At 35.8% G+C, this 13,790-nt stretch overlaps 1 protein-coding gene across 5 annotated transcripts in view; it reads right to left on the reverse strand.

The window, feature by feature from the left end:
• Positions 1 to 1,786: 1,786 nt before the first annotated feature.
• RNF145 (ring finger protein 145) overlaps positions 1,787 to 13,790 on the reverse strand; it is a 51,329-nt gene continuing 39,325 nt past the window's right edge. For all 5 annotated transcript variants that reach the window (XM_054487809.1, XM_063665328.1, XM_054487805.1 and 2 more), the window contains 5 exons: positions 13,372 to 13,512; positions 12,567 to 12,749; positions 7,002 to 7,149; positions 5,667 to 6,023; positions 1,787 to 3,413 (listed from right to left, as the gene is read on the reverse strand). In XM_054487809.1, the coding sequence (XP_054343784.1) occupies positions 3,048 to 3,413; positions 5,667 to 6,023; positions 7,002 to 7,149; positions 12,567 to 12,749; positions 13,372 to 13,512 (1,195 nt within the window). In that variant the 3' untranslated portion in view covers positions 1,787 to 3,047. The remainder of the gene's footprint in view (positions 3,414 to 5,666; positions 6,024 to 7,001; positions 7,150 to 12,566; positions 12,750 to 13,371; positions 13,513 to 13,790) is intronic.

Raw genomic sequence — 13,790 nt, forward strand, 5'->3', positions numbered from 1 at the left:
AGGTAAGTTTAATATGTAGCACAGCACATTAAAAAAAATATGAAGCATCTGTCTCTAGTTTAAAACTGTTAAAAAAATATGAAGCTCATTACTCAGTCAGTGGTGAGGTTAAAAATACAGATGGGCAAAACCTGAAACAGAATGACACTTCAGTGATGATTTTTTTTCAGATGAGGCTGATGCCCAGAAAAACAAAGGCTAATCAAAGATCACAGAGGACTTAGAATTATAATCCAGAGCTCCTGCCCTTAGTTCAAGCCCCTTTTATCCCTCTGTGCTGCCCATTTCCCTAAATCCAAGGACTGATAAAGGATTGTCACAGTACTAATTTTGATGACAAAGTGCATAAGGTGACAGACCTTATTACAAAGTTTTTAAGGGAATATTGATGTGTGAAAATAGGTATGCACTGTCTGAAAACACTGGAAACCATTTAGACAAGAAAAGTGACCTAAAAAGGACTCATAAGGGAACTGATGATTCTCTCAATTTGATCAAGCATAATACAAGAGGAACTGAATCTAATTTTCTCATCTTCTCTTCAGTAGAACCAGGTGGTTAAACTTTGTCTTCTTCCTAAGTCAAAAACTCTGCAGTGAGTTGGAAGCTATTACAAAATGGCTAGATTTTGAATATGGATGGCATTATACAATGCTACTGTCCAGTATGTAAGGACAAATAACAAATTAAGTCAGAGGTTCCCAACTGGTATATTTGGAACCATTCACAGGTGTGCTCCCAAATTTCGAATAATCTATAAAATGAAGTCTTGCTCCACCAGAGTGCTGTTCACTGATATGCTCTCTTTCTAGGACGTGGAAGACAGCTTCTGTGCTGTTGTGGCTGGTGGGGCCATACCAGTAGTTCTGGACAAGGGAGTGAGTGGAAGTGACATGTCCATACCAGGGAAGAATGTGTAATTGCTGGTGTACAGCCTTGCAGTCTTCCCTTTGGCATGACCATCCAGAAAGTTCAATAGTGGCTGTTCCACCAGCCTACATCCCTGAGTGTCTGCACCAAACAGGATATCCTTGTAGTGTACGTGCATGACACAAATCTTTGTGGTTTTAAAGCCACTATAATTTTGAGGTTTTCTGTTACAACCACATAATATATTCCTCCTGAAATACACACAGTGACATTTGTCCAAAAGGCTACTAACACACTCATCTGATTTGGTATGTACAGCTGGGATCTATTTGCTATTAAGAAGTAAAAACTGTATTATGATGTGAAAGTGATTCCAAAGAACTCTACTTTTATTAAAATCCCAGATCATTACTGCTAGGTCTTTGGATAGCAGCCTTCCTACCACTAGAGGGAGCTATCTGTTTTGTCTTCTGCCTAACGCGGAGCACCAAAAAGATGATAAGCTTCCAGCTACACCTGGGGAGAAATGAATTCTAGCCGAGATACTGTTTCCCACCCCCCACAACAAGTCATACTGCCTTAGTGCTAGGCTAGCTGGATAGAAGCTCTGAAATGCTCAGGCACCCCAAAAGGCTGATTCAATCTGAGTCAGAAGTAAGGTTCAGAAATGTATACTTTTTTAAAATAAAAAGCTTCCCAAACACTTCTGAAGCCCAGCTAAGTTTGCTAACACTGGGTGTAGAAGATTTCAAAAGAAATGGTCCTTCTCAATCAAAGAATTTTGCCATCTACAGGGCATTTCTGACAAGGATCAATATGTATGTAAGTCCAACTAAATTAAAAAGAGAACCTCCTAAGAACAGAATTTCAAAAAAAGCACTTTATAATGACAACAAACCACAGGAACAAAACATAATTATCTTCAAATTTAAATTTATTAAGACATTCAGCTATGTCTGTCAGTCTACATCCAAATTTGCTACTAAAAATAAAATAAAGTCACATCCCACATTAGGAATACCGAGGTCTGAAAAACACTTTTTGAGCCAAGCCTATTGTATAAATAAATGACTAGTTTCTTTTCATATCAAAATTCCCATAAAAAATTACATTCCCCCCTCCCCAGTTCTACCTGTAGCCTTGATGAATGTAAAAATTTAAATATGACACATCCTTGTCAAAGAAAAGGTGCAAAGTCTATTAACAGCTTTAAAAGTGGCATTTGCAGAGTGTGATCATACAGTTATGTACTCATTCCCAAAGTGCAAATATTGCCATAATTTAACACTGTTTTGATTCAGTTCCAAGAATTAAACATTACACAGGATTGAAAAGTACACCCAGGGCCTCTATCAGTGCCCTAAAGCCCTTCCCACTTTGGTCTCCTTCACTAAAGCGGACTCCAAAGTGTTCATTAGAGTTTTAGTTTACTTCACACAGCCAGCAAAGTATACAACATATTAACAAAAGTTTCATATACATCAAAATATTGAAGACTCCGTCATAAAATTCAAGAGTCTCAGATTACATGAATGCACCCGCAAGGCCCAAGTGCCCACCCACCCCTTCCCTAAAGCACATACAAAGAATGAGCGTGCTTCAATCTTTGAATACAATCAATGCTTCTTCATCTTTGATTTCATTTCAGTGCTGTACAAGACTCAATAATCATCTGACTGAGTTCCAATTAACTGAGGAGAAACGGGGTGGAGGAGAGGGCTGGTTGCTATTCAGACTTGATAATGAGATTGATCTGTCCCATGGAGAGTGAAAGTTCAGTTCCACTTCTGCCTCCTTCCTTCTATGCTGTCCTCATGCTCTTTATCCTCACTTTCTCAGTCCCTTCAACACTCAAAATCTGATTTTATTTCTCTCTCACACATATCAGGGGCAGTTTCTGAAGTTGTTGAGGTTGAATTTTCTTCACAAACCTCTATAAAACATCAGCATAGAACATATAAATACATTTTGATTAACATACATTGCAAAATTTCTCCCACAATGTCAGGGGATGAAAGCAGGTGGTTCCCACTGAGAGTACTTCCTGGATTAGATCCTTGGAATGTCAGTTTCCTGCCTGATCATCTCATTTTCATTCCTCAAATCAGAACATGAATTCCATCTTGAGTTAACTTCTCCTCCAGAGTATCAAAAGCATCATTCCTGCTGCTTCTCCTCTAGGCTGATTCAACAGGATGTGCTTCATCTTTTGCACTGTGAGGACATTCTTTGGGGTCAAAAGCCCCTTCCTGGTTATCTGGTCGTCTGGCGATGTGCTCATTATTGTCCCTAGAACCTTCCTGTATCCTGGTCCCTGGAGTATGCTCTTGGCCTGGGGGTTCAGTACCTTCCTGAAACATGACGTTTTGCTCAGCTCCAGCATGAGGCTGTAGAACTGGCTCAGTTCCTAATCCTGGAAGCTGGGAGGAGTTTTTCAGGTGGCAGTGGCACAGAGGGCAGGTCTCCTGGACATACAGCCATTTCTTAAGACAGCCTGCATGGAAAAAATGACTGCAAGGCGTGATCACAGCAGATTTCATGTCCTAAAAGAGGGGGGAAAAAGATACCTTATAAATGTCTGTTTTCTAGTATCTTCGGTGCTATCCCCAAAGTTCTGGTTCTAACATTTCTTTCCCACAACAGAAAATTTGTAACATAGATCTTAAAATAAAACTTACTTTATATATCAGTAATAATCCTGCTGCCATCATAGATCCCCCTTATACAAATAATGCAAGAACTACTGGCTAAGTACTTTCTAAAAGTGAAGGAAAAACCAAAAATGAGGAAGAAGCTACCTTTATAACTGGGTTTTGCCTTAGTATGAAATGCAAGTGTTACACAATTGTTGCAGTATGATTACTGGGTCTCCACTGGTATGGCAAGAGTATAATTACAACCTCAGAAAATCTGATGAAGACAGGACTTTTTCTACAGTTTTGCTTCAACACCGCTGAACAGATTATGATGAAATTATTGGCAAGGAAACAAAATCGGCCATATAATACCAGGGTATTGGCAAGGAAGTGGCACTCTCTCATTAGGGACAATGTATATACCCAGTTTTCAAGATTTGGTCTATATAAGCCAGTGTTTCTCAACTTGCATAAGAACCACTTGTTAACACATAGTCTTGGGCCACCCAAGACCTACTGAAGTGGGATATGTAACGATGGGATTCATAAAATCTATAGTTACAACAAGCCACCTGTGTGACTTTTATACACTCACATTTGATAACCACTGGAATAAGGAGTGGTGTACTTTGTATTAATATTCCTTGCATAAGATATATATGAAGAGAGAAGCCTGAAGACATGAAGTTAAAGTTATAAAGACATACGTTTCGTGAATCAACCATTAATTTTGTTTAAAGTCCCAAAGCAAGCAGGTGTGGATATCCCATAAATTCCTTGCCAAGAACTGGTAACACCTGGGAGTCAACTTTTAAGCAGAAAGCCATCCAAGGAAAAGCAGCCAGCTGGGAAGCTAAGCAGTTTTACTCTCATTTTTGATGTGATATCAATAGGTAGTTCTAGCACCTCAAAAAAAGTGATGTGACAACAGGAAATACAAACAGGACTCTTGAATCCCCGAGATGGAGTATTCAGACATCAGCAGCTGAAGCTGAGGTGCTCCGACTCTGTTTTTGATGTGCTTTGTCCTGAGTACAATGAGGCTACCTAGCACAAAAGAGCTAGGGTTCACTTTAATAATAAACACAACTAAGAGAATGGCTACTTTGAAGGGAGGCAGGAACCCTACATTACTCCTCAGACCCCTCAAATGCAAAACCACCTGGAGAACATTGTTTAGCTAGGGTCAAAAAGTATGTTCTAATCACAATAAAAAATTGATAGTTGTATTTTACTATTAGAAAAAAAATATTTAAATATGCACGAATTTAAATATACACAAATACATACATACCCCACCTAAACTACAAAAGCAATCCTGAAGTAAGAATATCCCCTGTATATTGTTGACACTGTCTATAGTTTTATTCTACCAGCCTACACTCTTTGAGAGTGACTTTAAAAATGGGACATAGTTTCTGCTGTTGGCCATCATCTCTGTCCATTATTTCCAACAGTGCAGCCTCTTGCACAGGTGACTGATGATTAAACTCTAGGTCTTTTTGTTGTTGTTTTATTTCCAAAGTGATTTAAGTACTACCTTTAATTTGTAATAGAAGGCAATCATCAGGCTCTTTATGGTGCATGTGCTAAAGACTATAGGTAGGCCAACTTCAATTTTACATCAATTTGGTAGCCTTTACCATATTCACCCACTCTCACCAAATGCTTGTACCGTCGGATACTTAGCAACCCACAGGTGGGCACATATTCTCTCTACCTTTGTTAGGTACATGGATATTTCTTCCCCACTCTGGGAATACTAGAGGGAAAAGAGTCAGAATTTTGGCACACCACTTTTCAGGAGTTGCTGACCCCTCATGGATAGTATATTCAATAGTCCGTGTGAGTGTGTATTCAGGAGTAAATATAAAATGCACCTGACCTGTTTTTCCTTTATTTATGGGTGAGCAATAATGTTGAAAACAACAATACATTAGAACCCAAGGGACTAAATTTAAACCTTAATTTAGAAATAAAATGGAAATATTTTATCAGGTCTTTAATATAATTTCTGAGTTCCATCTTTTTTAATCCAGAAGATAATTTTGCCTAGAAATTTAAGTTAAATTTGGTTAATATGGTTACAGTCCCTATGGTTACAGTCCCAAGGGATACACTGTATGACTTACCCAAACACATTCTTATTGAAGGAGTTACCTGATAACAGATGGCACAAATATCATTGTGTTTCTCAAGCTGCTCTTTCGTAGCAATGGGTAACGATTTAATCTTATTCACAGCATCCCTGCGGAGAAGAAAGCTCTTCCACCCCAGCTGGGCCCGAAGCCACACGTTGTAGTAGGAATGAATGAAGATGATCATTGAGCCCATCACTGTCCATTCTCCAAAGATGGTCTCTGAGACGCCATAGGCCACCACACAGAGGGCCACAAGAAATTCCAGCAGGCGGTAAGTGCCATTCACATAGTAGATGACATCATCCATGTTTTCCACTGGCTCTTTTCTGAATTCCTCAACCATAAATAAGACATAAATAAAAAGTGTTCCCAGAACCTGAAAAAAAAATGTACGTATCTTGAAATATGATCACTGAGATACTTTTTTCATAAGCTTTAAACAATAACACATTCCTGATGTTTTTAGGATGCAATATTTCAAATATAAAGAAGAGTATCCAGGGAAAAAAATGTTTTAATAAATAAAAAATCAACTCTAAAGAGAAGACACTGATGTAACTAAAATGTGGGTGATCTTAGTAATCCAGGTATAGATAACAAAAAGCCACACTGTCAGACATGACTTTCCTAATTCTGATGAGTAATCAATTTTTTGATTCATCTTTTTCCCTTATTCCTTAGGTCACCAAACCTCATTCAACTCCATCTTAATTTTCTTCATACCATAGTCATTCCTGTTCTACAACTCTGAAAGAAGTTTTACTTCTGCAAAAAATAATGAATAACTCTTCACTGTGTTATGTTTTCTTTTACTTCTTAGGTAGCAAAGATCTTCCTTTAAGTTATAATAAGCTTATCATTTCTAGGGCAATATTTTGTGTGTGCATGTCTGTGAAACATGTATCATATCTGTATGTGTGTAATACACACACACCGTATACATATATATTTATATACATCATGGAACTATTGGTATTTTTGAGTGGAATTTAATTTAAAAAACACACTCCAAATAAGCTCTAACACAAGCTCTAAAAACTTTTAATATTTTAGTTACTTATCAATTTAAGATTTATATGACACCTCTGTATCATACCATTTTGAAAAAGAGAAAATGAAAGGCTTAATCACCTTCATAAAAAATACAGTGACATCAATAGGTTTATGTAATATTTTCATAACCTGCCATCTAACTCCTGTGCTCAAATAAATGTAATGTGTTCTAGTAAAGACAGAGAAGTTATCACCTGAATGGAAACTTATAATCATTCATCTTGAAAAAATTTAATTCCTCTTCTGGGAGGAAAAATAACAAAATCAGTTATTATACAGAGTTAATTAATCATAGGCTTACCTGAAGAGAGGTAAGAATGCTGCTGGAAATAATGATAAGAAGCCAAAAATCCATGTGGAAAAACTGGCAAATCATATAAGCCATATAAGCAGGGAATACCAATAAAAATAAACAAAGGCTTACAGCACGGAAGTGTTTCCACAAGCTCCTGGAGAAAGACAAAATTATTCTTTTTAAGTTCCTGCCACCTAGTAGCACAACCACTCACATCAGCAGCTAACATCTCTGGTGCCATGATCAAATTTCACAAATTCCCACTGAACACCCTTCTCCATGCCAGTCACTGTACTAGAGTTCAGACCAAGTCACACAGGCTTGGCATGTCAAAGCCACCACACTCAGTCAATTGCAAAGTACAGCTGATTTTCTTTTGTTCCTCAATAGTTTGCTTTCAATTGCTACTCCTAGCAATTTCAAATTATTTCAGGCTTTTGTAGCCTTAAACCTTAACAGTTTCAATAATTTTTCCTGGTTAAGACAGGGAGGGAGTATTAGAATAATTTGTGGTCTTTTTCAAATCTTATGACACTCTCTTCCCACTCATTCCACTTATGATGAGAATCTCTGCTGTAGAGAGTGCAGTGTAACTAATAGGAATGACTCTCCAATGAGCAGGTATACTCATCCTCACATCTGCTGTGGTCAGGGTAAGTGGGAGAAGTGACTGAGAGCAACTGTATTGTAAGATCTATCAGCTGGTTTTCCTCCCTCTTCCAGCCCTGATCTATCCAGGACACTGCCAGCCAGACTAATCTTCCTAAAGCTTTACTATCGTAATATTTTCAACACTGTCTCTAAATTTTTGAGTCTGGCATTTGAGGTCCTCCACTCCTAATTTTTCCATCCAAGCTTGTCAAATCTGTTCCTCATAAACCAAACTGGTTAACTAACTGCCCTCTCAGCAAAACACAAGCACGCTTATGTCCCACTAGAAATTCCTCCATTATGCTCTCAATTTCTCTAAACCCTTTAGGCTAGTTCAAGCTAAACAACTTTGGCTTTCAATTGAAATAAAGCTCATGGCTACCAAAAAATTTAAGCTGTTTTAATTAAACATCAACATTTGTGATATGTTCTCAAATCCAGGTAAAGCATCTCAAAGAGACACAAATAACATAAATCATCTTTCCTACCTTTAATTATAATATAGTCAGGAAGTAAAAATTACCACACACAAGGTCAAATGCTATAACAGTGTGGTCCTATCATAATCAGTAATTCAGAGAAGAAAGTTAATTATTATGGTGAAAATTAAAGCCGCATACTTCGGAAAGTGTTTTAAATTTTTTCTTGCCAAAAATAATAATAACAATAATCAGAAATTAAGGAACAAATGTAAACTTGTCAGTAGCTTTGCTTTGAGATTCAGCAATTTTAAACTTTTTAAAGAAAGGCAGTAGCTGTACTGTGTTAGATGATGAATTATAGATCTAATAGGGCAATCTGCCTTAAAACCGTAAATATATTTTTTTAAAATCAAGCCAGCTATGATTTATATGAAATATGTACATATTTATAAACACACATGCATGTATTTAAGCACACACACAGAAATGTATATACAACAATGTTATGTCAAGAGTTTTACATTTATGTCTAATTTTAATACAGGTGGATATATACACACAAACATATACAGACACACATATATGTCCTTATCTAAATAGTTAAAATTAAATAAAAGCAAATTTCAAATAAAATATAAAAAGAATAAGGGAAAATTACATTGAAACCTTGTGCAATTAATAGGTTAAGCACTATAAAAATGACAACCCATTTCCTAAAATGTTTGCCTTTTGAAGATTTGCTACATAATTTGAATAAGTAGATCACAGTTCTAATATTACTTGTTAAAAACTGCAATAAAATTTACAGATAAAATAGCCAATTATTTCTGTGGCTAAAACTAACTCACACATCCTCCTAAGCTAAACATGGAAATTACCTACAGTTCAAGGCAACTCCAAAGACATATTTATGAAGATTTTCCCCTTAACAATTATTTAATTAATAGAAAAATTGTTTCATGAACTATTAGTATCATCTCTTAATTGTCCTCTAACTTGAGAATTACGATGCTTTTCCTTTCCTTTTTTAATTCCCAGTACACTGAATTGAATTCATCACAGTCCTTGATTGACGATGTACTGTCATCATTGGTCTGTGCATGTCCCTCCTTTTATTTAGTCAGTAATCTAATTAACTATTGTCAATAATGTAACAAGCATTTATGAACCCACTTCCCACATACAGGTGAAGGCCTGGACAATAAACCACATCTAACGACAGGGGCAGGCCTGCCTATATATACCATGTCCTCGACCCTCTGCCCCACGAAACCACTATCTTGAATCCTGTGTGCTTCATTCTCTTGCCTGCTTCCCTTTTTATAGTTTGGTTTTATCTATGTGTATTTCTAAGTATTACAAATTTTAAAATTTTGTTTTTAACATAAAAATAATATCCTACATTATCATCTTTTTGGATTTAGTTTTTTACCTCGTGCTGCTATGATCATTCATACTGATTTGTGGGTCACTATTTTTAACATAGCACTGTGACTATTATCACATTTTATCATCTACTTTCTTGTTGCATTGGCATCTGGGTTGTTCCCAGGCTTCTGGTGAGGTGAACTGTTCTACGAACATTCTTCTACATGTCTCCTGCTGTACACATGCAAGAGTCTTTGAATATATACCTATGAGGAGATCATGCCAAACTCTCTTCCAAAGTGACTACACCACTTTACACTCTCATCAGTACCATGGGATATCCTGTGGAGCTGCAACTTCCCCCATCATAGGTATTGACAGATATTTTCCCTCCCCTTTCTATGTCCTTCCTTTTGATTGCGTGTAAAACAGTATCTCACTGTAGCCTTCACATTTCCCTTATCATGAATGATGCTGAACTTCTCTTCATGTTTGCATTTTTCTCTTTTCCTAAATGCCTCATCAAGTTTTTTGTCCATTTCTCTTACTGATGTGTAGGAGTGATTCTTGATCAGGAGTGCATACTAGAAATATTTTCTTCCAGTTTGTAATGACCATTTCTAACTTAAAAACTGCTATTAATTCTAATATTAATCGTTAAATGTATTAATCTTTTCTTTCATAGTCATAGTCAATCTCAGTCTTCCATAGTCAGTTCTGTCAGTTTAAGAAATCTTTTCCTACTCAAAAATATACTAATCTCAGTGGAATTTTAACTTTCTGTTTTTGACATTTAAGTCCCTAACATACTGGAGTTATTTTGTTTATAATGCGAGATAGGAATCCAGTGTTTTTCTAGCTTCATTATAGAGCAGCATCTGTGTCCACTCATCTGGCATGCCACTTCTGTCATATACCAGAGTTCCACCCATATGTGGCTCAGTCTGGGGTCTCTATTCCACTGGTCTACCTTAAGCCAACATTACAAATGCCTCACAATATCTCCTGCCATGAGTGAAATACTTCAAAAATTGCCTGATTTATTTCAATATTGGGATTACAATGGCTTCACAGAGTGAACTGTGAGGTATTCCTCTTACAGTTTGAAAGTATTTGTTTTAAATAATCTGCCAAGTGTGGTGGTGTGCACATGTGTCCCAGCTCCACAGAAGGCTGAAGCAGGAGGACTGCTTGAGCCCAGGAGTTCAAGTCCAGCCTGGGCAACACAGTGAGATTCCATCTCTAAAAATAAATAAATAAAAAAAATAGGGATAACTGTTCTTTGGAATTTGGTTGAACTTGCCTGTAATATCATCTGGCTCAAGAAGTTTGCCAACTGCTTTCATTTCTTTAACTGTTATAGAACTATTCAACTTTTTAGTTCTTGAGTCAGTTGTGTTAAGTGGCATTTTTCTCTTAACTTTATTTCATTTGTTTTAATACTGGCATGTAGCTGATGGTTAGTCTCTTATTACTGTAGGCTATGGTGGGAGGGAAGAACAGAACAGAACAGTTCATGTCTATTTTTCCTCCCACAGCCAAGAGGGGAGCCTCTCCTGCCTCAGGTTAATGCAGCTGCAGCCACAAGGAATAACACAGACACCAATTCAAAGTACCCCAGACCCATATACAATGCTTCTCAGTTTGCTCCTTTCTCTCTAAATCTCCTCTGCATCTAATTTTGGAGAAAGCCAGTAGTGAGGACAGTTCAGTATCCTGGGAAGACCCACAACAGCATCTACTGATTCTTATAGTAGTGGAACAACATATTTTTTCTCTTTTCTAAATATTAGTTTTATCAATATATACTAAATTAATTAGTGTAATTAATAACAAATGACATTGACAGAGATGACAAAATACTAATTGTACTTAGGTCAAAGAAATCTACTTTTCAGATCTACTAAGTGGCTATTTAATTGTGCTCACCCTTGAGTTCAACATTTTAAATGCTTCAGTCAAGAAACCTTAAACATCACAAACAAATGTGAAATAACTACAATCAACTATGATGATTAAGAAGACCTGAAACATGTCTAAGAGTTTGGGCTTATTTAAATTGATTTTTCAGCCATCCTACCACTTGAGAAAATTATATAGAATGTTTGGCAATGTGTGTTATGGGATACAAAGATGAATCTGATGTACTATAATTAAAATGCTAATTTGGAATGTTTTAGAAATCAGCTGATACAATTCTACCTCCCAAGAGATTAGCTGCTCCCTTACTATAAAAGGCTACCAAAGCAGCAATAAATTCAGATGTATTTCTATAATCAATAATCAGAATGCGGATAGAGAACTAGAAAAAAACAGTGACATCGAATTTTAAGAAATTCTTTACAGAATTTCCTTGTATAAACTACAATAAAAAGACTGTATCTTTAAGGAACTAAATAATAGTTTGGCTTTTATCCCTCACAAAAATTTCTGGATACCTCAATTATCCTGATTTAATCATTATACAATGTATACAGCTCTCAAAATATCACACCAACCTCAAAAATATATACTACTACTATGTATCAATAAAATATACAGAGTTTAAAATTTTACTGTAATGCAAGATGTACATGAATCCAACTATTAATTTCATTTGGTCCTAAAAGTTGTCAAGAATCCTTATAATCCAGACAGTTGAAATTGTCTAAAACTCCATCAAATGAGGCTGTTTTTCCATAAATTTCTATTTTATGATTACCTGATAGCCTCTATTTTCCTCTCCTTCATTTGCATTTCACTTCATGCTTTCTCTCCTTTAACTAATTTACACAGAATAAAATTAAATATTATTTGTTACATTTATTATGCTAGACTAAATTTTATGCTGTATGTTAATTTTAAAACTGGACAAATATAAAAAGTATTAAATTCATCTGAAGCAGAAAAAGTTAACTTATAATTACATGGCCTTTGATGTGATTTTTAACTAAAAAATCTTGAGAGAAAAAAACAAAAGTCAGACATCTCATATAGGAAAAATAAAAACATAAACTTGTTGAATTAACCTAAGCTAATACCAATTACCCATATCCATTTTGTCTCTAAATATTCCCTAAATATTTAGACAACAAATGCATGTAAAGAATATTACATGAGTTAATTTAAAGAACATTAAGAGGTTTCTTACTTGTCTCTAGATGCTCCCAGTGCCAAAACAATAGGATCTGCAATTTCTAACATAGACTGTAGGATAGAAGCTACGACAATGAAAAGGATAATACTGAGCAGGAATGCCCGATGAACAACCTGCAGTTCTATCAGCCCAGTCTGCACTGCCAGGATTAACAGCGTTACTCCTTCTGTCATGCCCCTAAAAAAAGCATACATTTTCAGAAAACATAAAATAATCTGAATCTCATTTAATTCAAAGAGAAAAATAATCCAAAGGCTCAGACTCTTGTTATATATTTTAAAATCTATTCTGACTTAATCCAGACTAAAAACCTGATCAGTATATTAACTTTATAACATTAATGAAATAGTCATATATATCACTACATGTGCAAAGGCACAATAGCTATTATTTTACCATACAATGAGGGCAAAAATAATAACTTCTAAGACAAACAGAAGTTTTCCAACCAGACTTTGTAAATGAGCCAGGTATTAATATCAAATACTGTATAGAAATCAGATTTTAACAGGGCTAAACTTCAAATGGGAAAAAGCAAGCTTCTGAAAATCTCTTAAAGAAATCTAGGAAAGGAAGGTGTCCAATATTCATCATAATATATTAATACATACAATACAAATACATCATTAACATGGAAATGTATTTTTTCATAGTATTTTAGCCCAAATGTTGCAACCATTCAAAAAAAACTCTCCAATTCCATTTCTTCTAAAATTCATCAGCCAAAGAAATCCATCATTACTTCCTCAAGTTATCTATAGTATTTACATTTCTAGACATAATCAAGGAAAGAACTTACCGATTCATGGCAGGATCATTCATGAAAGCTCGATAACCCTGCAAGTAAAACTTGCAGAGTGTGAGAACACCCAAGGCAACAAAAGAAACCGTGAAGACCAAACCCAAAAGAGAGTAAGGAGTGCTGCAGCATTCCGCAATACTGGAAAAAAAGAGGGGGAAATTAACAGACATAAACTTTCCATTTGCAGTAAAAACATTTGAGGCCTTTAAATAATCACCAAGCTTGATTTGATCCTCATTAATTAAAACATCTTAAACCAAAATGTGAGGTGAAATCACCCAATTACTCCATTAATAATTTAACCATCTTATTCATCTTCAAACCCACATTTTTCTATCTCATTGGCAAATATGCAATACGTAGCACCAGATCTGAAACAAGGTCTTATTTATCTATCATCTTCAAATACAGTAAGA

This window comes from Pongo pygmaeus, chromosome 4, assembly GCF_028885625.2.
Source record: "Pongo pygmaeus isolate AG05252 chromosome 4, NHGRI_mPonPyg2-v2.0_pri, whole genome shotgun sequence".
NCBI classification, from domain to species: Eukaryota; Metazoa; Chordata; class Mammalia; order Primates; family Hominidae; genus Pongo; species Pongo pygmaeus.